At 34.6% G+C, this 25,465-nt stretch overlaps 1 protein-coding gene across 1 annotated transcript in view; it reads right to left on the reverse strand.

Annotated features, from left to right (window-relative positions):
- Positions 1–12,430: 12,430 nt before the first annotated feature.
- LOC100781333 (THO complex subunit 1) overlaps positions 12,431–25,465 on the reverse strand; it is a 38,905-nt gene continuing 25,870 nt past the window's right edge. The window contains exons 15-22 of the mRNA XM_003522846.5: positions 23,878–23,994; positions 23,658–23,740; positions 22,628–22,694; positions 16,833–16,904; positions 16,612–16,662; positions 14,961–15,020; positions 14,733–14,882; positions 12,431–12,991 (exon numbers count right to left, since the gene is read on the reverse strand). Coding sequence (XP_003522894.1) covers positions 12,740–12,991; positions 14,733–14,882; positions 14,961–15,020; positions 16,612–16,662; positions 16,833–16,904; positions 22,628–22,694; positions 23,658–23,740; positions 23,878–23,994 — 852 coding nt within the window. The 3' untranslated portion in view covers positions 12,431–12,739. The remainder of the gene's footprint in view (positions 12,992–14,732; positions 14,883–14,960; positions 15,021–16,611; positions 16,663–16,832; positions 16,905–22,627; positions 22,695–23,657; positions 23,741–23,877; positions 23,995–25,465) is intronic.

Consider the following 25,465-nt stretch of genomic DNA (forward strand, 5'->3'; position numbering starts at 1 on the left):
AGACAATGTTGTTCAGAAAAACTCTGAGCAATTTCGTGTCCCAAATCACCTATTTATAGGCCTTTGATGGTCATTCAAAAACTTCTTGAACAGTTGTGACTCTTGGGAGTTATTTTTGAAAATTCCTTACTAGTAATCGATTACATAAATGTGGTAATTGATTACACGATTAGTTTATGAAGAGTTATGACATTCAGACTTGAAATTTGAATTTTTCTATCTGGTAATCGGTTACACAAATGATGTAATCAATTACAAGCTTTTAAAATTTAAATTCAAGTTTCTAAAAGTTGCTACATATAGTTTAAACTTCTGGTAATCAATTACATACCTTGTGTAATCGATTACAGGCTTTTAAATTCAAATTCAAAATTTTCAAATTGTTTCATAAATCAATTTAGCCACTGGTAACCGATTACCAGAGAGGAAATATCATATTTTTGAAAAGATAATTGTTCTTAAAAAACTTTTGTAAAATATTTTCTTTAGCCAAACCTAGGTAGCATCAATTAAGGAATTCTTTCTAAGATCCTAACTAAGTACATCGTTCTTCTTGCATTTCTGAATTCTTGACTTGAATCGCGCTCATCTTTGGCATCATCAAAACTTCATATCATATATGCTTCTACAACATCAAATAGTGCACTTAATGCATGTGAAATTACAAAACTACCCCTAATACAAAAACTAGTCTAGGTTCCCTAAAATACAAGGGTTGAAAAATCCTACATTACTAGGGTACCCTCCCTACACTATGGAGCCCTAAATACAAGGCCCAAAAATAATGAAACCTTAATCTAATATGTACAAAGATAAGTGGGCTCATACTTAGCCCATGGGTCCAAAATCTACCCTAAGGCTCATGAGAACCCTAGGGTCTTCTCTTGCATCTCTGGCCCAATCTTCTTGGAGTCTTCTATCCAATGCCCTTGGGGGGTAGAATTGCATCAGTGACATTATAGACTGTGTATAGGGGTCGAAGGCATGTTTTTGGTGAGTTCCATATAGGCAAAAAATTTTCCTTGAAGAGCCACAAGCTCTGTATTACGCTTTTGTGCTTATTCAGTGATTGAATAATAAAGTAATCCCAATATAGTTCTCCTGGTGCTTTGATCATTCTCTCTAGTGCTCTAACACATGCAAATACAAAATAGGGTATCAATTATCACAGACTTACTAACCTTATAAATTCTCTCCTCATTAGTATCCTGCTATGTTTGGTTTGCTATAAAAAGTTATAAAAAAAAACTTAGTAGGGCTTTAAATACACTAAAATTTGTTCAATACAGGCTAGTTGATCACAATGACAACTTGCAATAGTCACACTTGTTCTTTCAGAAGTACCTTCGGTGCTTTCAACATGTACTTTTTTATGCATTGCATTTTAGGCCAGCTTTGCATATCATTTTACTTATGATAGGTTGCATTTATCTGTCTTTTAGCTTAATTTTATTCAATTTGTAGTGTTTCATGCTTTCTGGACTTATCACGGTGTTTCCTTGGTTGAGAAATGCTTGGAACACCCCCCCTTCACGCACACTTTCTCTCATTGGCTAAAATTTATTGAAAATGACAAAATCTGATGGGTCTCACATCATATTCAATGACTCTCTCTTGATTTTATAATTTTCAGTAAATTTGTATCCAATTAGAGAATGTGTATTTGAAGGAGTGTTGTAAAAAGTGTGTTCCTAGCACTTCTTTTTCCTTGTTTTCATTTTAGTTTAGATCACTTTTCACATAAAGGATTTACAAAGGGAAGTTTGAACACAAAAAACTTGACAACAGAGTTAAATTCAAGGAAGTTTTGTTGTAACTTGCAGAAAAGATCATGAGGGTGTGATTAGGATTACGATAGTTAGACATCAGAACTAGAACCCAAATAAAAAAATATAAACAATCACACTAGAAGGGGAGTTGAATAGTGTGTTAATCAAAGATAATAACTTTTTCCAAATAGAAACTTTTATCACCAATCCAAAAAGATAGATACAATGGAATCGTCCACTGATAAGAAAAAAAAGCTTGATCATCCAATAATGATAAAGAAATTTTTCACAACAGTTTTTCAAGTAAGCACTTGGTGAGAAACAATATCAAGATAAGCTTAAAAGAATACTCAATAAAACCACTTAAGAGAGACGTAGAAATACTTGGTTTATACTAGTTCACTCAAACAAAGCTACGTCCAATTTTCCTTTATGCAATTGTAAAGGGTTCTACTAATCAAAATTTTAATTACAAACAAGTATTCTGTCATACTGTTAGTCGTCTTATACGACTAACTTTTGTATAGAAAAATCTTTTTCAAAACATGTATAGTTTCCCCAATTTATAGTTATTTTGTATGAATTATAAATCTTGTTTTGTTTGAATAGTTGTCTTTAGAGTATCTCCCATGTGATTTAATGATAAAATTTGCACAATTTCAGGTCAAAATAGGTTAAAATCTGAAGTGCTAAAAGGAGCAGTCGTGCTAAGTGGACCCTGTGGGCTCAGCGCGCATCCACCACTAAGCACAACTTCAACGTGCTTAGTGTGACAAAGGAATCTGGAAGAGCACAAGAATCAAGGCTGCGTGCTAAGCGTGAGATCTCCTCGCTAAGCAAGACTTTTAACTTTAGCCAGGCTCAACGCACGACTAGCGCCAAGCCCTAATCCACTAACTCGCGCTAAGCGCGACGTCACGATTTCAGAGCCTATTTAAGTCTGAATTGTCAGAATTAAGGAAGGATTTTGAGAGACAAGAGCTGTATATTTTTGCACAGACTTCGAGAATAGTGCTTTAGAAGCAGCAGAGAGGCAGTAGCTAAGCAAGGAAGCTAGGGTTCATCGCTTTGAGAGATTAGTGAGTGTTTGAGCGATTGTGAGGTGCCAAGAAGAGGAGGAGGGATCCCCCTTCCTATGTAAGCAACAATTGCTCTGTACTTTCTGTCTCATTTGTAGTAGGGTTCCTTGTATGGCTAGCTAAAAACCCTAGTTGGGGATTTCTAATAAACAGTTGATGTAATTACTTTTCATATCTAATTAATTGTGTTTTGTGTGTTCAATGCTTCTTTCAATGCTTAATTATTGCATGCTCTTGGCCTGATCACCCACTTTTGTGTACTGTTAGGTGACTTTAGCATTGGGAAATGTATTGTTGCCTTAGAACTTGATAGAACCAGGACTAAATAACTACATTACCAGGGATGGATTGTGGGGTTTTGGTTTTCTGAATATGATGTGATGATAATGTTGTTTAAGTTAAGCCTAGTCTTACAAGAGGGATATGTGGATGAAGCTTAGGTTAAATTAGTCTAAACTTACGAGGTATCGAGGTTTATTACTTTAGGCTACAGCATAGAACACAAGAACATGATTAATTAGAGAAATATCCTCATATACATCAACTTGTTTGTTAGAAAGACCCAACGCTTTTTACCTATTTCGGTCAACTTTTACCTATTTGCATTTATTGTTTTTACCATAGAATTAGTTTATTTCTGTTTTTAACCTGCAATTATCAATGTTTGTTCCAACAATGCCTTACTTCTAAATAAAACTCTGTCTAATAAGCAAGTTCCCTGAGTTAGATACTTGGATCACTCCGTTTTAATTTTAAATACTTGACGCCCCAGTGCGCTTGCCAGTATTTCATTTCCCTTGATTATATTTGTTAAAAATTGGAGAAAAAAGGAACCACATGGGAAAGTGAACACATACCACTTCTGGCTATACAAGTATTCTCTTTATCATTCCTGGCACACCCTTAGACTCCTCTTGAATCTAAGACCACCCAAGTATTGTTTAACACTAATTCACTCTGAGATTTCACAAACAAAAGTTTGAATAAATACAATGATTCAACAACACTCAAAAAGTGGATAAACAGTTAAGCTTAAGTACAAATAACTTTGCTTAGCAAAAAGTAGGGAAGATTAAGTGTTGAGTATATCGTTAACTAATCTAGCAGAGTTTCACTTTAGAAAAATTATGCTTATTTTTCAGTTCTTTTTTTTTTTCTTGAGCAAGAAACACCTTTTATAGAATTTAGTGAAGAATCCGTTATGGGATCAATGTTGAGCCTTAATATGACCATTGTCTCACAATTGGAGATGAAAACATGTGGCATACTCTAATTGGCGAGGATAGGAATAAAGATACAGACACTTGTATGTGCTTCTTTTCTACGAAGAAAGTGACCTTTAAGGAATATTTTGTAAATACCTTTTTTTCTCTTCTATTTTGTATTTTCCTTAAATTTTAAATGTTAGCAGTTCAACTAAAGAGATGCAAAACTAAAAATAGAAAAACAAGATCTTGCACTTTCCTTTGTGACTAACATAGTCCTTTAGTAACTTGTTGGATGTCACTTGTGAGGTGTACAAGTGATTTAAAGTTTAATGGACATAACAACTCAGTGTGAGAACACTGGTTTTCACAATAAGTGGATGCGGTCGATTTAACAACGCGTTGGACGTTGGATATATCTGAACAAAACTATTTTCCTCTTTAAGTATGGACATGACTTACTAGAGCTATAGATGTTGATTTAATAATGAGCAAGATCTTTTTTGAAGTTGGTCCTGCACACTTAACAAGAACTCATTAGTTTATCAACAATTTATACTTTTGTAAACATCATAATCTAAGGTATGGTAGGTCGTCTTGTTGTTAGTGGATCATCCAAACCTAACAAATAACACTTGCAAGAAGATCATAATCCCATGACCATGATCATAACAGCATGAGCGCGATCAATATTTTATGTTTTATTATTTTTAATTTTGTTTTGTAATTGGGCATTAGAAAATTTTGGCTTTGTAGTATTGAATTGGAGTATTGACAGCTTAGCAAATAGCTTGGGATTTTCTTGGATTTTCTCTTCTCCGATTGGTACTATTTCTTGTTCTTTATTATTTTCTTTGGGATTACTCATGATCGTGTGTGAGTATAACCCTTGGCAATTATTCTATGTTAATTTAATTTCTTTGAGGTTTTCTTTAATTTCGTCTTTAATTCTTCTCTTATTGCAATTTATACATGTTAGACGTTTGATCACTATTTGCTTGATTTTAGGCGCATAGGGATGAATTGAAATGTGAACCAAACACATTGGAACCATAAGAGGAGAATTTAGGATTTAATTCACGACAATAGAATTAATCCTAGGTGAATAAAATGAATTAGTAAAAAGCGTCGAGGGTTTAATTGAAGATAGCACCATGACAATAGAGGTTAATTCAATTAGGCATATATTCATTTCTTGAAAGAGAATAAATACCTTAGATTAATTCACCATTAGAAAAGAATTGGAAAGAACCTTGAATTGATATATTAACTAAACAAGAGTCTTAGTGTGAAACCACGATCCTGGAATTTCTCAAATTTGAATCTAATCCAAATCAAATATTCTCTTATCTTCTTTATTTTAAATTTATCTTATATTGATATTTAAATTTGTTTCTAAATATTTCCAAATCAATTTTTAATCTTTTACCAATTATTTGATTTCTATTTTTAATTATGATAATTGCTAAGTCCAAAAACATGATCCCTGAGGATTCAATATTATTACTTGATGACTGTTGTGCAGTTGTAGTTTTCCCTTATCAAGTTTCTGGCGTCGTTGTTGGGGACTTGTGTCAAGGTGTTTGGGCAATTTTTTGGTATTTTTTGTGGACTTTAAACATTCTTTTATTTATTCTCAATTTACTCTTATTTTTATTTTCCTCACCCAGTGTTAACTATCTTTTAGTTGCTCTAGTTTGTTATGGGTTTGTGCATGCCAGGTATGATTGGTACAAGGAGAAAAACCAATCCCAAAGATCTTTGTTTCACTCCAGAAATTGAGACAATTGCTTGGTGACTTAGTCGTCTAACCAAGAGAGCAAAATAACAAGCACAAGAGTTGACGTTAGAGGAAAATTCTTCCCACTCACCTGAGGAGACACCTTCCAATTCATATCATGAATACTCTTCTAGTTCACAAGATGAAGACATGGTAGAAGAAGCACCAATTGTCAAGAGAAACTTGGCGGACTGTGTTAATGTTAGTCGGTTAATACGACTAACTTTTGTGTAAAAAAACTGTGCAAATTGTTTTCAACTCCTTCCATTTACAGTTCTTTTTGTAGTATTGTAAGTACTTTTTGTAAATTTAGGTAATAAGTACTTAGTATCCCACTTTTGTGTATTTAATAACCTTTCCATTTCAATTTCAGGTAAAAATAAGCAAGTTTGGTGAAGTTTGATTTTTGCAGTTCGCTGAGCCATCTTCCTCTGGCTGAGCACATGATCCGCTAGGAGCAGCATGAGTGGCTGAGCGCATAGAAGAACCTGGAAGAAGATGACCAGTACAGGTGCGCTAAGTGAGAGTCAAACTCGCTAAGCGCACCGCTTGCACCTCCAGGCTAAGCGAAGAAGAGGCGCGCTAAGCCAAATGTCACTTAATTCGGCTGAGCGAACCAGAATGTGGCTAAGCTAACGACCAAAAATCAGCAACACTATTTAAAGCCTGAAATCGGAAATGGAAGGGAGTTCTCAATTTTTGGTGTTTTCTCTGTTCTTGGTAGCATTCATCTAAGGGGCTGAGTGGCAGAGAGAACTTCTGGTGTGAAGATCTTGAGGGACAATAGAGATTGAAGAGGAAGTTATCTTGCGGAGTATTGAATGAGAGTTTAAGTGATTGTGAGGTTTCTAGAGGTGATAGAGACATCCTCACCACTTGTACTTCCTAATCTTTCATTTTCTCTTTTTCATCTTTGCAAGAAAAGCTTCCCAGCTATGGAGAGCTAAATCCTCAGTTGGTTCTTCCTACGGGGTACTTGATGTAAATACTCTTATATTTATCTAATGATGTTGCATGTGTTCTTTGTGCTATCAATATTTCATTTTAGTATGATTTTTCCTTGATCACGTAGATGCATGCATAGTTAGGGTCATTCAACATTGGGAAAAGGTTTGATCCTTAGAACTTGATAGGACGTGGCTAGTTTATCGTATTTTCACGAGGGATCGAGGTACGGTAACCTAGTTGTTGGTATGTATGTCTTAATGCAGTTCTGGTCAAGTTTAGTCCAACAAGAGGGATCTGAGGACGACGCTTGATTAGGATTAGGCTAAACATGCACGAGACATCGGGGTTTAGCAGTCCAAGAGACAACATAGAACACAGAAATGTTGTTAGGTAGAGAACATTTTTAGTAGCATCAGTCACCCAGTAGGAAGACCAACATGTTGACCATCTTCTTTCACACCTACCACTGCTCACCTTTTTATTTACCTTTGATTAGTTATTTTACACACGTGTTCATACTACACACAAACCTTTTACAACAAGACGCTTATTTACTGAACCACAGCTTTACCAAGTAAAATAAGTTCCCCAAGAGTTCGATACTCGATTCTTACCGTTTTATACTACTTGCACGATCCGGTGCACTTGACGGCCGTCGAACAGTCAACAATAACGGTCAGCTCTCTATTCCAGCATTGCCAAACCAAGAAACAATAACCAGACAACAAAGGCTAAGCCGACATCCATCCCTCTTCTTGGTCAACATGCATTTGCTGACTTGGCCATGAAGATCCATACAACCACCTTGTCATTATCTATGATCTACGCAGTACAATAAGGATGGCTCAGAATAAAAAGGAGAACCATTATCTTAGAGTTTTCCATTTTTCTCTAATTGGAGATGCCTTGAAGTGGCTCAATACTCGTCCATCTCAAAGCCTTACTACTAAGGGAGACGTTGAAAGTAAGTACTTACCCCGTTTCTTCCTAGATTAAAAAGAAGCCAAGCCAAAACTGATATACTGAGTTTCCGCGAGAGGAAGGATGAACCATTGTGTGAAGCTTGGGAGAGGTATAAGACTCTCTTGATGAATTCCCCTAATCATGGTATTGATGAGTTTAATCAATTATACTAGTCCTTCCAAGGTTGGTATTTTTTTCCCCTAAGTTTTCTTTTTTTTTTATTGCTTTCTGTCTTTAGAATAATTGTGATTTGCCTTTACTTGTGTGACTTAGCTTGTAGTGATTGCTTTCATGTTCTCATTGAAGCATGAATAAAAATGGTTTTGGTTCAATGCATGATTGTGGTTGGACTCCTAAATTCTGTGTTTTTCTAATGGTGGTTAATGTGTGTGGCATGTTTGTATGGTTGTCTTTGCTTCCTTGATGAGGCCTAGCCTAGTGAAGAATTAATGTGATATATATATGTTGAGTTGCACCATTGTTTCTGGCACATTTGATTTTGCTTGATTTTCTTGAGTCTGGATTGCATGCATGCTTGCTTGGAAGTGATCAAGGCCTTGCTTCTTAGTTTTAGCCAGTGGCAAAAAAAAACTTTGCCTTGAACAAATAAAATCATTTGCACCCTTTTGAGCTAAACAATGAATTCTTTTTCTCATGTATGTACCTTTACCCTGAAAAGAAAGGCAAAGTCTTCTCAATCCTAAGAATAGGAGAGAAATTTGAAAGGTAAGGTCTAACATTAAGTTTGGGATGTCTTACTAGACAACCAAAAGTGTTGTGAAGAAGGGTGTCCTAAGGAAATCATATAGTGTAACAGTTGGTTACTATTAAAAAAAAAAAGACGAAATTGAAAAACTCAAGCAACACATTGAAACCACACAGATTTTGCTTTTCATTTCTCAAAATTTCACAATCAACACACATACAAGCAAGGATCACTAAGGGCTTTATTGGCTTCTAACATGGTTGGGCTAATATAAAAATTGGTTTTTCATAGAAGTCAAATACCTAGAGAATATGAGAGCAAAAAGAAAATGGAATCTCAATTCAATCTCAATAATTAGAAGAAAGTTGTATCTCAATTTTCTCATTAAGTCACACCACTTATTTGCTTTCACCTAGGTCTCACTTTTCATTTATTTCATTTTTTTTTTTACACATTGTGGGACAAAGGTAAGATACACTCGCCCATGTTGTGTGATTGAGTGATATTCGTTCTAGGACCAAGGAGCATAGGTAGCTCATTGCATTCTTTGCTATCCATATTAACCACTTCAAAAGTGAAAAGCTTTACCACCATTTTGGAAGGAAAAAAGGAGAGAATTTGTGATTTTACTGCTAAGACTTAAGCCTACCACTTTGGTACGACTAAAGCTCAACTCTAGAAAAAAAGTTATGAAAAATATAGCTGTATAGTTTATCTAAGTAATGTATAACTGACGTCTACCCACTGCATATGATTAATCGTGTATAGAAATATGATTAATTTTGTTTCACATGTGGTTAACTACTACTATATGTTTTCAATCATCTTTTAACACACTTATTCACTTAAACATAAGTAGTTAAACATTTTTTCAATTTGAGAGAGTAAAATGTTTTTTATATAAAAAAATCACCCTCCTCTCTCTCTCTCTCTCTCTCTCTCTCTCTCTCTCTCTCTCTCTCTCTCTCTCTCTCTCTCTCTCTATATATATATATATATATATATATATATATATATAAAATTTAAAATTTCAATTATTATGATTGAGAGAATAATGGACATTTTAACATATATTAAAATATAAAATTATGTAAATATCTTAATGAATGTGCTACATTAATGCTAGAAAAAGAAAAAATAATCAACAACCTTATATATAACGGTGCTTTGTTTCTATAATTATAGCTAATATTTTACTTCAATTTAAAATTAAAAAATGGTTATAAAAAGTATGATATTAACTTATTTTATATCAAATAAGTTGATTAATAAATTTATATTTTTAAATGAAAATATTAAAATTCTATTAAATGTCAATAAGTTTTTTTTAGGAAAAAAGTTAATTTAATAGCTTATTACGAGGTTATTAATTACTCCCCTGATATTAGAATTTCTTTTCAATTTTAATGTAAATAATTTTCAATTGTTCCTTTTTTATGCAGCAACAAATATGAGTCAGGGACAATATTTTGAACATGTTGGATTTAGGAATTTTGTTAATATTTTCAATGAAATCATAACTTAGAAGTTGTTTAACTATTTTTGTGTGTTTAATCCTCCGGTTCATCAAGGGAAAGAGATGTTGACTATTCTAGAGTTCGATAGGAAGATAAGTAAAACCTGACCAAAAATTGTTTCGTCCAAAGATCAAACTTGAGTACTACCCGAATAATTCAACATTAACTTCAGCACATCAACCATTTGTGCCTAATTACTTGGTTGAAGTTGTTTGACTATGAGTCACTATGACAAGTTAAAAATAGATTGATATTGTCATAACAGATTAATATTTATAAAAATATTATTATTTATCTCTTTAAGTTTTATTTTTAAAAAATAATAAAAAGGTTAAAATATGTTTTTCGTCCCTATAAATATCGAAATATTCAAAATTTGTATCTACAAAATTGGATCTTTTTTTCATCCTTGAAAAATTGGAATCTATTACTTTTTGATCCAGACGCAGGTTTGGGTAAATCCGAACCTATGTGTCACTCTTTCATTAGTGCAATTGTTGGCTATGGGAGTAGGTGATTTTTGGGGGTTAAAAACCATCACAAACCGCAGAAGAAGAAAAAACCCAAAATTTGTAATCCCTCTTGCCTAACTTTCTTCATCTTCTCCGTCCACCAAGCTCATGTCATAGAAGTTATACTCATTGCCCATGGTGAACTCCGCCAAGGTTGCCAGTGGGCTTTCGTCGATGTTGTTGCAGAACAAGGACCCGCCGTAGTCCCTGACTATGCAGCGCCCCCGCCCACCAGTGTCGAAGGCACAACCATGGCAGCCCTAGAAGCGGATGGACCACATGGTTGGGAGCTAAAGGGAGTAGGCTCGATTTAGGGCGAGCTTGAAGCCTCTGCAAGCCAAAACAAGCTTTCCTACACTGGGTTGGATCTTGGGCCACACTAGGTGTTGGCACTTGTTGTAGAAAATCATTGAGGATGATGCTGAAACCTTAAGCACTATAAGTGAGGAAGAAGATAGTGGTGAGAAGGGGTCTCAGACTCAGCATTAAGCCCATCATGGCCATGGTACAACAATGTTATAGGGATGGGGGATGGGTTGGGCTATGTAGAGCTTGCCTTTTATAGACGCAAATAAGGGAGGGGTATGGTATGAGGGTTTAAGCAAAGATAGATAAATGATGCCCTTTATTATGTGATTGAGTGAGTGATTTAAGCAGGTTGAAATGCGGGCTCTATACACATACAAACGTTAGGAGACGGGTGATTGTGGAGTTGGGATTTAATGGTTCGAAGAAGATGAAGAAAGTTGGGGAAGAATGAGGTTAGAGAAGAAGGGGGGGTCTACATTTTGTGATGATTTTTAAAGCCCAGAAATCACCCACTTTCATACTCAACAATGGAAGTATGGAACCAATGAAAGAATGACATAGAGGTTCAGATTTACCCGAACTTATGTCTAAACTAAAAAGTAACAGATTTTAATTTTTTGAGGACAAAAAAAAACTTAAAATTTTACAAAAACGGATTTCGAATATTTTAATATTTGTAAGAACAAAAAATATATTTTAGCCTAATAAAAAATACCACTCCCTTACAAATAATTTGCCTTCGTGCATCACACGCGAGAGCGTGAACTAATATAATTATAAGATAACATCATTAACATATGCCTAAAAATATCATTAGAGTGTTGTAGATAACATTTTGAACAGTGAAAAAAGTGTTTTCTAAAACGTTATAAAAACAAAAAATAAAACAAACATAATTTACAAGAATTAAAAATAAAATAATTTTGTAAAGATAAAAACAAATGCAAGAAATAATAGTTATTTTGAATGGCTATTTTTAAGGATTATTCTTTGAATGTGAGTGTTTTTAATTTTAAGATGTCTTTGTTCAATGTGAGTTTTAAGGAATTTTAATTTAACATACTTCTTTTAATTTATTTGTTTCATCTTTAATTTTAAATTGAATTTTAGTATTTTTTTTTTTAAAAAAAAAGACACTGTCAATCATTAAAATAATTTGATATCATAATATAATTTTTTATAAGTTCAAAATATGATTTACATGTTTAAAATATTATGTATTTTAATTATAATATATTTATATATTTAAAAATATTTATTTGTTATAAATTTTGATTATTTAAAATAAATATTTATTTTTACATTATATAAATTGAAGGTTTGAATATCTTTTTAGTTCTCACAATTTAGTGAAAAATTTACTTTTCATCTTTACAAAATTCTTTTGTCATGGAGATTCCTCGTTTTGCTCAAGGAATACAATTCCTACAAAAACAATAAAAAAATACAAAAGGTATAGGTTTCATTATCAATCACCATGACAACCGAAATTAAAAAAGGTTGTAAAGGAATTAATAAGCCACAGCAAACGTGACGTGCCATTGTTCTCGGGAACTAATTACAAATCTAAAATAGAAATGTTTTTAATTTCTCATTTATCACACCTAACCCTAGGAGTCAAATTTCATGTTTACTAGTAATATTCACATCAAACAACTTTGCATTTGACATTAATAAAATCAGTTTCAACTTTCAAGTGTTGATTGCATGGAAAGCACGTTATGGAAAAACTCAGATTTAGTATATTCCATTCCTTTTTCAAATGACATTCATACCAAAAGTCCATATAATTTCCTTCCTGCACCAGAGAATTAAAAAAACAAGTGCCTTGAACTTGGCCTGGTGAATGTTGCAGCTATATCTGTCATAAAAAACATGATGCCGATATTCACTCTAAAAGTTCATCATCCTTGGCATGTTGACCCGCGAACTTGCCTTGCCTTGCCTTGCCTCAGCCAACAGTATCTAAATCAACATCTGCATCTGTCTCTCCATCTATCATTCCGGCCTCAACTTCGGCATCAGCTTCCAATTGGCCTGCTTCCTGACCACCATCAGTGTCTGAGCTGAGCTTCTGAAGTTCTTCAGGCGTTGTGGTCCCACCTTGTGTACCAGGGGCAGTTGCAGCATCAAATTCCATAGATGTTGCTGTGGTATCTGTTCTAATGCCATCACCATCGATCTCAGTTGCATTTGTAGCAATCTATTATTTCAAAAGAGAAAAAAATGGCATGAGCTAAAGTGGTTTCAAGGACGCCTTTTAAACATTGGATTCCTTATTACAAATACTAAAAAAGAGTGTTACAATGTAAGTTGGGACTTAACTCAATCCTACAAAATCGACTTGAAAGATAAGGATAACTCCCCACTTATATACTCTAAAGAGAACTGTTGAGACTAAAGAATGATCTGTTACAATGTATTGGTGTATTTCATATGTTCATAAAACAAAGAGCACTAACCATTATTTATACTAATTATGATCCTAACTAATTAAGGAAACAAATCCTAGAGAATAATGTAAGGTACGATAAAATATTTTTGGATATTTTGATATATTCTAATTTCTAACACTCCTCCTCAAGCTAAAAAGCTTACTATGGAATGGAGAACTAGGATGATTCATTAGCTTTGAATGATATTAAAGAAGTGTTAGAATATATTGCCATATATTCTAAGAAGAACAAATACAATGGAGAGAAGAAAGAAACTGGTGCAGATAGCAGCTAATCTTACAATATCATCGCATGGGGTAGCATTGATAGCAATTACTATTTGATTATTCAATTAACAAATATACTACAAAAAACATAAAACCGTACATAACTAATGACCATCAAGGGCAGTATATAACTTCATAGATGGATTCTATTTGTCATATATACATACAGAAAATCTGAACAAGAAAGATTAGATGGGCATTGTACAACAGAAAGATAGGGAATTTTCTATACTAGTTTTTTGGGTTTCATTGACTCCATTTGTTTTCTAATTCAAACAAAAGGATTTAGCCTCTTAAAGCTTCTGGGGCATTTTCAAGTAAAATCTTTCAACAGTTTCAAAAACTCATCCATTCAATGGAGCTTTCTGCATGTCGATAAAACCCTTTGGAAGTCTAAGGGCTAGTTTACCTTAAGAAAATGTTTTGTTTTCCTTTATCTTTCTTTACTTTCAAGTTCGGAATACAAAAAAAAATTACATTGCTTTCATTTTATCTTCTATTTTCAAAGATTTGTATTTTGTATAGCAGTGGAAGCAACTTTATTATTTTTTTCACTAATTCCCATACACTTTTTTGAAAACAAAAAAAAAAATGAAAACTAGGTGGTATTTTCTTCTCCTTTTTCTCTCTTGGGTTACGAGGGAGGTCCAAAAACCTAGATACTAGTTGGAACAAGTATTGAGACAAACCAAGGATTGACCCTAGAATTAAATTTTTTCAAAGGAACCTAGATCCTAGTCGGCTACAAAGTCACAGGCATAATCTCTCAATAAAGAAATGGCCTTTTATGTGACACAAGAAAACCAACAGCTTAGAATATGCTAAGTTGCTAATGCATTAATCTCTGAAATTATAATAAATTGATATTATGCTGCAGATGATGAGCTGCTCTTGGAGTGCCAACCTAGTTGGGATGTCCTGGCCTCTTTGACGTTTTGCATATCATCACCTTTATATATATATATATATATATATATAAAATCTCTGACATTAAAAGTGAATTGTCTGCTCCAGCTTAAATATAATAGTTGAACTAGAAGCACAGCAATACAGGAATTATATCCTGCCAACAATTTCCTCTGTGCGGGAGGAATAAAATGTTGAATATAACCAGCAACAATTGGAACCATCAAATTCTACACAGCCCTCTATAAAAAAGATATTTCTCTTGAGCTGATGTGATTAAAAAAGAAAAATGAAAGGTGTATCTGAATCAATAAACCTGATTTTCCTCAATTTGATGGGCAGTGCCTTTTGTTTCTTCCTTTTTACTACGCTTACTTCTGTCATTTGGTTTAGCTTGGTATTTAGATCGGACATCAGGTGGCAAAAGTTCTAGAGGGACAACCCCTTCAATGCCATGATCAGTAAACTGCAACCAAAAAATATACAATCATTGGACCTAAGAAAATGAGCAGAACAAATTACAGATTAAAAAAAACCTTGATACCTTAGAAAATCCCTCCAAGTCTTGTCGTGCTGAAAGCCTAAGACCTTTCCAACAATAAACCTGAATTGAAAAGAAAAATAGATATATCATATGTATGTTCTCAAGTTGAAGGCTAATCATCAGAAAATAAACATGCTCCCACTAAATTAGGAAGATTTCTTTTGTTAATTTAAATTCTGTTCTATGGCCAGATCATACGTATGCAGAGATTTTGAGACTCTGGGTGTGGCAAAATGCTCATATTTTGAATTTAAAATATTTCTCTTCAGACTTGCTACTAGATAAGGACGCTGTTGTGGTACCCCACTTGCAATCAGCATAAGGGTGTTTCACAAGAATGTCTTTACTCTTTAGTAAGTGTGGTGTAATGGGAGAGCTCTTTTGTATTCATGTCTGTTTTTCCACTGGCCTTGCTTTATTCTTAATTTTTCTTTTATCTTCTTTTTGCATTTTTCTTTTTTTTTCAAATAAAATTATTGTAAATTATTTTTTAATTTATACTTTAACATGTTTTAATGTTTTCCACTAGCAGTATATCATTTAAGATTAAAGAGTAAGCAACTTATGAGTTAAAGACATAAACAGTAGAATGAATATGACTAAACAAAACGATTTGCAACTGAGTCCAAGTTGCTTTACTGATGAAGATATTTTGATGTTACCAGAAGGTGCAATACTTTTTAACATTGTCCATTTGGAGGCTAAACCATTGGTTACTCAACTGATCCAGCTGACCCATAAACAGCTTTAATTCCTCTCTTAGCTACATATACATGGAGACCAAGGCTGTTAAATTCATGGTTGGAATTTTATGATTTTTTTTATAGGACTAGCAATTCTCACCACACCCACTAGCATGGTGAAATCAGGGATGTATCATAGAGCGAGAGCATAGAAATGGTTGAAAAAGGTGATCTTTAATGTACTAGTGAGTCAGCATTTAAGTGCTGGACTAAACCAATTTGGGGAAAAAAATATCCCCAACCAAACTCTTTTGTTTGGCCCTGTCCAAAAAATCACATTGCTGGAGAGAATACATAAAAAGAAAAAAGTCAAGGATGAAAGGTGATTTTTGCCAAAGTCTGGTTATTCTAGTGAAGTTGAAGCTTGGTACAGCCGCTAATCCTCATGTCACGCCTTTATTTATGAAAGATGCTTTGACATAGGGTATGCTTTGGTCAAATTAATAAGTTTTTTAATTGAAAGACAAGGTCAAAAGGCACAGTGCTCTATAAAATTACATCACAAATAAGAGAATGATGAGGAACTTTCCTCCTCTGGCTGCTATTCATCCTTGCAGCTGTCATATCCACCACCTTCCATGCCATTTAGCCATGGCTACTATAGACAGTACAGACTCCGGAGCAATAGGTAGCAGCCAAACATGTCTAATTCCTAAAATAAGTATTTTTGGATAGGCTTATATTTTTGGTTGTCTTCACTATTCTACTCATGGTTGTTTCAACTGTCAAGGGAGTTTTCATCTCTGAGATGAAGAGAGAATAAGCAGCCTAGCAATATTAGTAATTTCCTTGTTCTTTAGCATTTTTTATTTTTGAAGATAACTAATTCTCAAATTTCTCCTTTCCTTCTTTTCTCTTAAATAAAACCACTTTTGCCATCCAAAATAAAATTTTAATCAGAGGATTACCCTGTTATTCTTGTGATGATAATCGGCTTCTATTCCAGCAGAGGGATCCATCTGTAATTTCAAAAATACAAAGAATTTTGATATTCAGTAAAATGAGAGAAAAAAGTAAACAAAAAAATAATGGGGAAAATTCCTAATAACCACTCCTGAAATATTAAACAGGGTCTGAAGGTAGGAAGGGAAAATCAATATGCTCATTGCAAAAGAATAAGGAAGCTTACATCTTCAGCCAAGGGTTTCCAGTACTCCATAATTGAAGGTGTTTGAACACGTTGAGGATCAGTTAAAGCATTCTGGTAATTCAGAAAAATTGAGTGTAAATTGATAATAACAAAAATTCGATCCATATTATATGACCAAAGAGTGGAAATAAAGAAATGTTTTTTAACCATGGGGAATAAGAACTAAGTATAACATCAATGCAAAGACAATAGATAATTCATTTTGAGATTCTCCTTTTACTCAGATTGATGGAAGGATATATAACAACCCACCCTAGGGAATTTAAAGTAAAATACTTAAAAGTCTAGCATCTTAAGATGGTACATAAAAGCAGTTCTAACAAACTATATTGGGCCATAAAGCAGCAGAATGTTCAATGTATAGAAAAAGTTACTTAGCTCTAGGTGCATCATCGGTGACACCATGAATCATGATAAATAAATACAACTTAATCGATTCATTAATGTATCGTATGATTCAAGGTCGTTTAATATTCATCTGATGATATGAATTGGTAACAAATTGAATCATATCTAACCGTACGATTTGAATCATGAATGTAAGATTCTAATAACTATGATTTGTTATGCTGAGTTGGCAAACAGTTAGGAAGGTAGTGGGAATATTCGGAGGAGCAGGTGTGAGGCATGCAGCATGCAAGGGTATTTGTTTTTAGTATTTTGACAGAGAATATCATTCTGAGGAGCCCAAGGCTCTGGTTGTGTCCTTGTAAGAACTTCAGCTCAGTTCTTTTAAATTGAATAGCACTTACAGTGGTTTGTGTTTTTGGTGTCCTATCAGCTAGATTTTGTTAATAGAATTGATAGGCAGATTATTTGTGCAGATTTGTTGGCCCTTTAAACTAGCATATCTTGCATCATTGTATAGCTGTAACTATGTAATTATATCCTTAATTAGTTAGCCCAGCTGTAGGTTACCATTTATAGCTTTCTAGCAGATTTCAAGGCTAGAAATCAAATTGTACCATATTATAAATGAGAATTCTCCAAAGGAGAACACACAATTTTTATCCCAATTTCTGAGTTATGGTATCAGTCTAGGTTTTGATCCTAACCTAATTTTTTTTCTTCGTTGTGCTCCCAGTCTCCAAGTTTCCAGTTCTAGTCTCTTGCGTGGTACTGTTCACATCGTGGTACTGTTCACAGTGCGGTTACTGTTCAAGTTGATCTTAGTTCTGCTCTTGATTTCTCTAGTTTCTTTTTCTTGTTTTTTCTCCTCCTGCAATTTTTCTCAGCATCATGTCTACTGAAAAATATGATGTCCTCTTTGTTCGTCCTAATGGAAAGAACTACTCCACCTGGGCATTCCAGTTCCAGATCTTTGTCAAAGGCAAGGAGCTTTGGGGTCATGTTGACAGAAACTCCTGACAAAACTACTCACAAGGAGGCACATGCCAAATGGGAGGTCAAAGATGGGTCATGACTTGGATCATAGGCTCTATTTAGCCTAATATCGTCCTCAATCTCAGACCCTTCACCACAGCAGCAAAGATGTGGGACTACCTGAAGAAAATTTATAACCAGAACAACATTGCTCGCAGGTTCCAACTTGAACATGAAATTGCCATTTTTCAACAGGATGGTCTCTCAATTTCTAATTTCTATTCTCATTTCATGAATCTTTGAGCTGAATATACTGACATCGTCTATAAAGATTTGTCAACTGAAGGACAAACTGCAGTCTAAAATGTTCATGACACCACAAAACGAGATCAATTTCTTATGATATTGAGATCTGATTTTGAGGGCATTCGGACCAACCTAATGAATAGGGCTACGGTCCCCTCCTTGGATGAATGCCTAAATGAACTGCTTTGTGAAGAACAACGTCTCCTCACTCAGACAAACATGGAACAATAGAAATCTGCCTCCCTTCCTGTGGCATATGCAGTACAAGGCAAACCATGAGGACGAGACATAAGTATTGTCCAATGTTTCTACTGCAAAGGCCATGGACATTTTGCTTCCCACTGCCCAAAATAGTTATGCAATTATTACAAAATAGGTCACATCATAAAAGAATGTCAAATCAGACCACCACAGAGAAATGCAACAGCCTTCACTGCCACTGTTGACTCCTCTACTACTCCTGTTTCTGGGGGTCAGAATTCATCTTCTTCTATGCCAACTTTAACCCCTGAAATGGTTCAACAAATGATCATTTCAGTATTTTCTGCTTTGGGTCTTTCAGGTAAAGCTTCTTTACCCACCTCTCCTTGGTATTTTGACTCTGACGCATCCAATCATATGACCAACAATGTTGTTGCCCTTAACAATGTTACAAATTACTCTGGTAATTTGCAAATACACACTACAAACGGAAACAATTTACCTATCAAAGCAATTGGTGATATTTCCTCCTCTCTTACTAATGTTTATGTTTCCCCTGATCTCATCAGTAACCTTATTTCAATTGGTCAATTAGTTGATAATGATTGCAGAGTTAAATTCTCAAAATCTGGTTGTCTTGTGCAAGATCAACACTTAAGGAAGATGATCACGAAGGGACCTAAAGTTGGACTTCTTTTTTCTCTTTATTCATCGTTGTCATCATGTTCTTTTCTGCCTTTCATTTCTTGCAATTCTGCAACTGTTAATTTCCAATTATGGCATAAGCATCTTGGTCACCCACATTCCAATGTACTTCATGACTTGATGAAATCCAGACTTCTTGGCAATAAACATTCCCCATCTTTAAGTGCTATTCAATTTGATTGCAATTCTTGTAAACTTGGTAAAAGTAAAATTCTACTATTTCCAGTTCATCAATCAAATGTAAATCAGCCTTTTGACATAATTCAAAATGATTTATGGGAAATCACACCTATAATATCTCATGCACATTACAAGTATTTTATCACTTTAATTGACGACTATGGTTGTTTTACTTGGATCTATTTTTTGCATTCTAAAGCTGAAGCATTCTCTGCATTCAAATTCTTTCATGCCTATGTTCAAACTCAGTTTTCATCAAAAATTGAAACTCTGCATTCTGACAATGGGGGGAATACACATCTCATTTGTTTCAAGAGATCTTGCAGGCAAATGGTACATTACCTCAAAGGTCGTGTCCTTCCACACCCCCAACAAAACAGGGTAGCTGGAAGAAAAAACCGTCATCTTCTTGATGTTGTTCGTACCTTAATGTTGGACTCCTTTGTGTCCTCCTGTTTTGGGTGTGAAGCTCTCTCAACTGTTGTCCACTTTATTAATTGGCTGCCTTCTCAAGCCTTAAACAATGATTCCCTTTTCTTAAGGTTATTTGGTAAGCCACCCAATTATTTCAATCTCCACTCCTTTGGTTGTGTCTATCATGTTCATCTTCAACCACCAGAACACGCCAAACTCACAGCTCAATCTGTTAAATGTGCTTTTCTTGGTTACTCAGCACACCAAACCCAATTATCCCTTTTCTAGAAATGTCATCTTTCAAGAAGATACATATTTTTTTGCTACTAACCAAGACACTCACTCTTCTACATCCAAATCAGTTTTGTCATTGTTTCCTAACAGTTCTGCAGAAGAACAAGCTCGTCTCCTTTCATGATTTACCAAAGACGTCTGACTGTTCCACCAATTCACCCTTCAATCCCTCCAAGGCCCCCTCCCAATCATTTTCTCTGGCTGCTGATCCTGCTGATCCGTCGCAGTACTCACATTCGTAAACCACCAAAAAAGTATGATTTTTCTTAACCTTTATCTTTGACAGCAACTTTAGCAGTTGTTCCTATTCCTTCTTCATATAAACAGGCAATGGAGCATAAATGTTGGCAGGATGCCATAGAAACTTAACTTCTTGCACTAGAGGAAAATCAGACATAAGACATTGTTTCATGTCCTCCATCGGTTAAACCTCTAGGCAGTAAATTTGTATTCACTATAAAGTTGCGTTCAAATGATCAATAGATTGATACAAGACTAGATTTGTTGTTCTTGAAAATAAGCAAGAATTTGGCCCAGACTATGAAGAGACCTTTGCACCGATGGCTAAGATGACTACTATGAGGACTATTATTGCCATTGTTGCATCTGAATCTTGGCAAATTCACTAGCTAGATGTCAAAAATGCCTTCCTTCATCGTGACCTCAAAGAAGAAGTTTACATCAAACTTCCTACTGGTATGCCCTCACCATTACCTAATACTGTTTGCAAGTTAAAACATTCTTTGTATGAATTAAAACAGGCACCAAGAGTGTGGCTTGAAAAGTTTAGCACAACACTACTTGGCTTTTCCTTCATCCAAAGTAGCTATGATCCATCTCTCTTTCTACAAAGGACCTCAAAAGGAATCATGATCCTCCTTGTTTATGTGGATGACAGTATCGTCACCGGCTCAAATCAAGAGGCTATCACTACAATCAAACAATTGCTACTACTCCTTGTTTATGGGAGTGTACAACTTTCCACATGAAAGATCTTGGACAGCTCACTTATTTCTTGGGATTAAAAGTACAATTCCAACAAAAAGACATATTTGTCACTCAACACAAATACACATAGGATCTAATTCAGCTAGCTGGTCTCACCACTGCAACTACGGTTGACACTCCCATGGAAGTTAATGTCAAGTTAAGACAGAATGAAGGTGAACTCCTACAAAATCCAACTTTATATAGAAAGTTGGTTGGAAGTCTCATCTACCTAACCATCACAAGACCTGATATCTCTTTGGCTGTCCACCCAGTCAGCAAATTCATGCAAAATACTAGACACTTGCATCTTACAGCAATACAACGAATCATTAAATATTTGCCGGCCACTCCTAGTCGTGGTCTCTTCTTTCCTACAGGTGCAATAATACAACTTCAAGCATACAATGATGCTGATTGGGCTGGATGTCCCGACACAAGGAAGTCTACTACTGGCTAGTGTATATTTTTAGGAGATGTCTATCTCTTGGAAATGCAAGAAACAGGAACCGGTCTCTAAATCATCTACTGAAGCAGAATACCGGTCCATGTCTGCAGCATGCTCTGAGATTATTTGGTCACGGGGCCTTCTTTCAGAACTTGATTATTCACAAGCAACACCAACTCTGTTGTATGCTGATAATAAAGTGCCATACATATTGCAGTAAATCTTGTATACCATGAAAGAACAAAGCACATAGAGGTTCATTGTCATTCAATCAGGGAAGCCTATGACCGTAGAATTATCACTCTGCCTCATGTCTCAACATCTGTTCAACTAGCTGACATCCTCACCAAATCTTTCACACGTCAACGGCATAATTTCCTAGTCAGCAAATTGATGCTTGTAGATTCACCAGCATCAATTTGATAGGGGATGTCAATGGAATTGACAGGCAGATTATTTGACATTATTTGTGTAGATTTGTTGGCCCTTCAAACCAGCATATCTTGCATGATTGTATAGCTGTAACTGTGTAATTATATCTTTAATTAGTTAGCCCAGCTGTAGGTTACCATTTATAGCCTTTTAGCAAATTTCAAGGATAGAAATCAAATTGTATCATATTATTTAAATGAGAATTCTCCAAAGGAGAACATAGTTTTTATCCCAATTTCTCTGAGTTTTACAGATTTCACTTGAATGAAATATCATTAGGAAAGCGGAATATCTAGACAGATTGTGATGGGTTTTGACTGACCAATTCAAAACATACTACGAGAGCTTTGAAGGTAAAGTACAGAATGTCATGACAATATCTACTCATTCATGACCCTAGTGTTCAGCATCCACAATCACCAACTTCTACAGAAAGGCATTGCATGTTGAAAACTAGTCACAGCTTCTGTAAAGAGTAACATACCGGATTTTGATCTGCCCATTTCCACAACTGAGACAGTTCTTTATTACCCAATCTCCATCTTGGCCTACTGCAGATAGCAAGATAGAACAATGTAAGCGAGACAATCATAGCATTGACAAAAGCATCGGTATAATAATAATAATCTACAAAAAGAACTTCAAATGCCTTAGACTAGTTATAATCCACTTGTCACCTTTACCCAGAAGTGGATTTCTTTGTTGTGACCTATATAAATTTTATTTACCCTCTACACAGAAGTAGTTTTTAAATTGAACACATACATTCCCTCTATGTTTCTAGCCTTTAAATCTTTAAATATGTTCATTATCCTAAACACCACATCTTATATAAGTAGATAATGGCATATCAAAACAGAATTCTCATCTCCCCCACCCCCACTTCCCCCGGTAAAAATAAAAAAATAAAAAAACCCTATGAGAAGGTCCTGAGTAGAGTTCTGTTCCATGGCAGCTCAAAAATAAACATTGATGGGTGTGTTTTACCCCAGCCAAAACTAGCAACATTGAAATAATGCCATCAGGTGTGGGAGTGTATATTGCATGTAACCACCGAACCAGAGTGAGTTTCAATTAATCAGAAATAAACTTCCCCAATTTAAACTGGTCCTCAAACATCCATTTTAACTACTGGTCCTCAAACATCAGAGCAGCATTTCTCAATAGAGGAGGATAGACTATTAGAGAAAATTATGTAAAGTGATATTGTACCAGATTTTGGTCCCAACCTTTATGTATTGGGACTAATCTGGAATGTAGTTTGTAATTCTAGTACCACTCGTACTCAATTAATAGAATATTATTTTTGCAGAAAAAAAAAAAACTGGCATATGATTGGCTAGTCTGCAACATCCATGTATAAATAACTAGTATTTATTTAATTCAGAAACAATGACCTTAAAGAAATGAGGAAATAATTTTTTTTATCTTCCTGGAGATTCTGAAAGATTTCTAATCCTATAATCTAAAACCATTATCACATGACAAACATTTTGTCACTCAACAAACCATACCGTTTCTTGGGCCCATCTGGTACTGCTTTCTTCTCTATACGTTGTTTTTCATATGGGAGGCAGCCATCACGTTTCCACCACACCTAAAAAGTACAGAATGGGATTATATTTAGCTAAATACTAAAACTAATCTTAACGTTTAATAATAAATAGCAACCACATGTTTATGAGCAAGAAAGCAAGAGAACATAGGGAGAAAGAGTTTAAGGAAGATACTCACCCAATTTTTTTCTCGTTCCAATATATGCTCAATTTTGTGAAGAAATTCTGTCCCTTTTGGTGGTGTCAGTTCAAGAAGTTTTTTAACACGTTCCTCCCATGATGTAATCTCTTCTTTCTGAATTAAATAAGGAAATATGCAGTCCAAGGTTACATGTAAACAATTCCACTTCTATCAACACATTTAATAGGATATAAGCAGTCTTGAAAAAAAAAGCTAAAATAAGGCTCCTCCTTCCATAAAGACCAATTCATGTTTGCACAAAGGGCAGGAAAGCAAGAAAAAAATAACAAAGAACGGATGTTTCACAAAACATGACAGAGTATACTAATGTCAAAAAGAAACTTGCCAGTAACTAACCCATGCTAACTGCATCTCAATACTGCTACTATTAAAAAACCTAATTGAATGTAGAATTTTAAACAGAGGATTGACAAGAACATGAAACTCTGGATATAAAGAGAGGATGAAACATAAACTCCAAGTGTGCTTATGCTAGATCAATTACATATTCCTTATAATGATTCCATAATAAAATTTTACTTAATTTTTTCAGTTTTCCTTTTACATTCTAAGGTGATCACATTATTTAAGTTTTAAATTCTAGTTCAGAGAGGAGACACTGAAGGGAGTTTCTGATGGCCATTGCTGCGTCCACAAACATTTATAGATATGTATAATATGATTGGATTTCTCTTTCCAGCTTAATATTTTTCTCTTTCTTTTTTTTTAGTATACTTTAGTAGCACAAAGAAGATTCCTAATCCTATGCTCCTGTTTCCTTCCTTTTCTTGATGAAAAGATGAAAAACTTTGTTAGATTACATTTATCTTTACATTATCTTGTATTTATTATTACATAGAAACTTATGATTATGATTGATATGTAATTACCCAATAATCAGTAATTGATTGATATGTAATCAATACTGATTCTGATTTCTCCATTATAAATAAAGATGAGATGTCATCATCTAAGACAACAAAACATCCCAGTAAACCCTGTTATTTGAAGCTTAGGTTCTTCTTGAGAGAGGAATAACGAAAACCCGTGTTCCACAAAGGACATACTTGTTGGACAAGTGGCCTTAATAACTTAAGAGAGGTTAATTAAGTTTCAAAATTTTTCCACTAACAAACTTTAACCCCATTTTAAATGATATACGATAGGCTCAGAATACAGAAGAAGAAGCAATCAATTTAATAATGTTCTTTTAACTACACAAGACAAAGTAATCTGCAATAAAACAACTGAGATAAGGGAAGAGAGAAATGCAAACTCGTTTTATCCTGGTTCGGCCACTTCCCGTGTCTACGTCCAGTCCTCAAGCAATCCACTTGAGATTTCCACTAACTTTGTAAACTCTTTACAACTTCTGAACACACCTTGGAATCCCTCTCCCTTGTGTTCAGGATTCTCACAAGTCAAGAGACAAATAATCTCTTGATCACAACAATGTTTTTAGAATGTACAAAAGAATTTCTCTCTTTTAGAGATGATAATACAAGTTGAAGATCTTAGAAGAATACTCAATTGATTCGGAAGTGTTTGACCAATAGTTGTTTAAAGAGCATTTGACAATTAAGTT

Source organism: Glycine max, chromosome 4 (assembly GCF_000004515.6).
Source record: "Glycine max cultivar Williams 82 chromosome 4, Glycine_max_v4.0, whole genome shotgun sequence".
NCBI classification, from domain to species: Eukaryota; Viridiplantae; Streptophyta; class Magnoliopsida; order Fabales; family Fabaceae; genus Glycine; species Glycine max.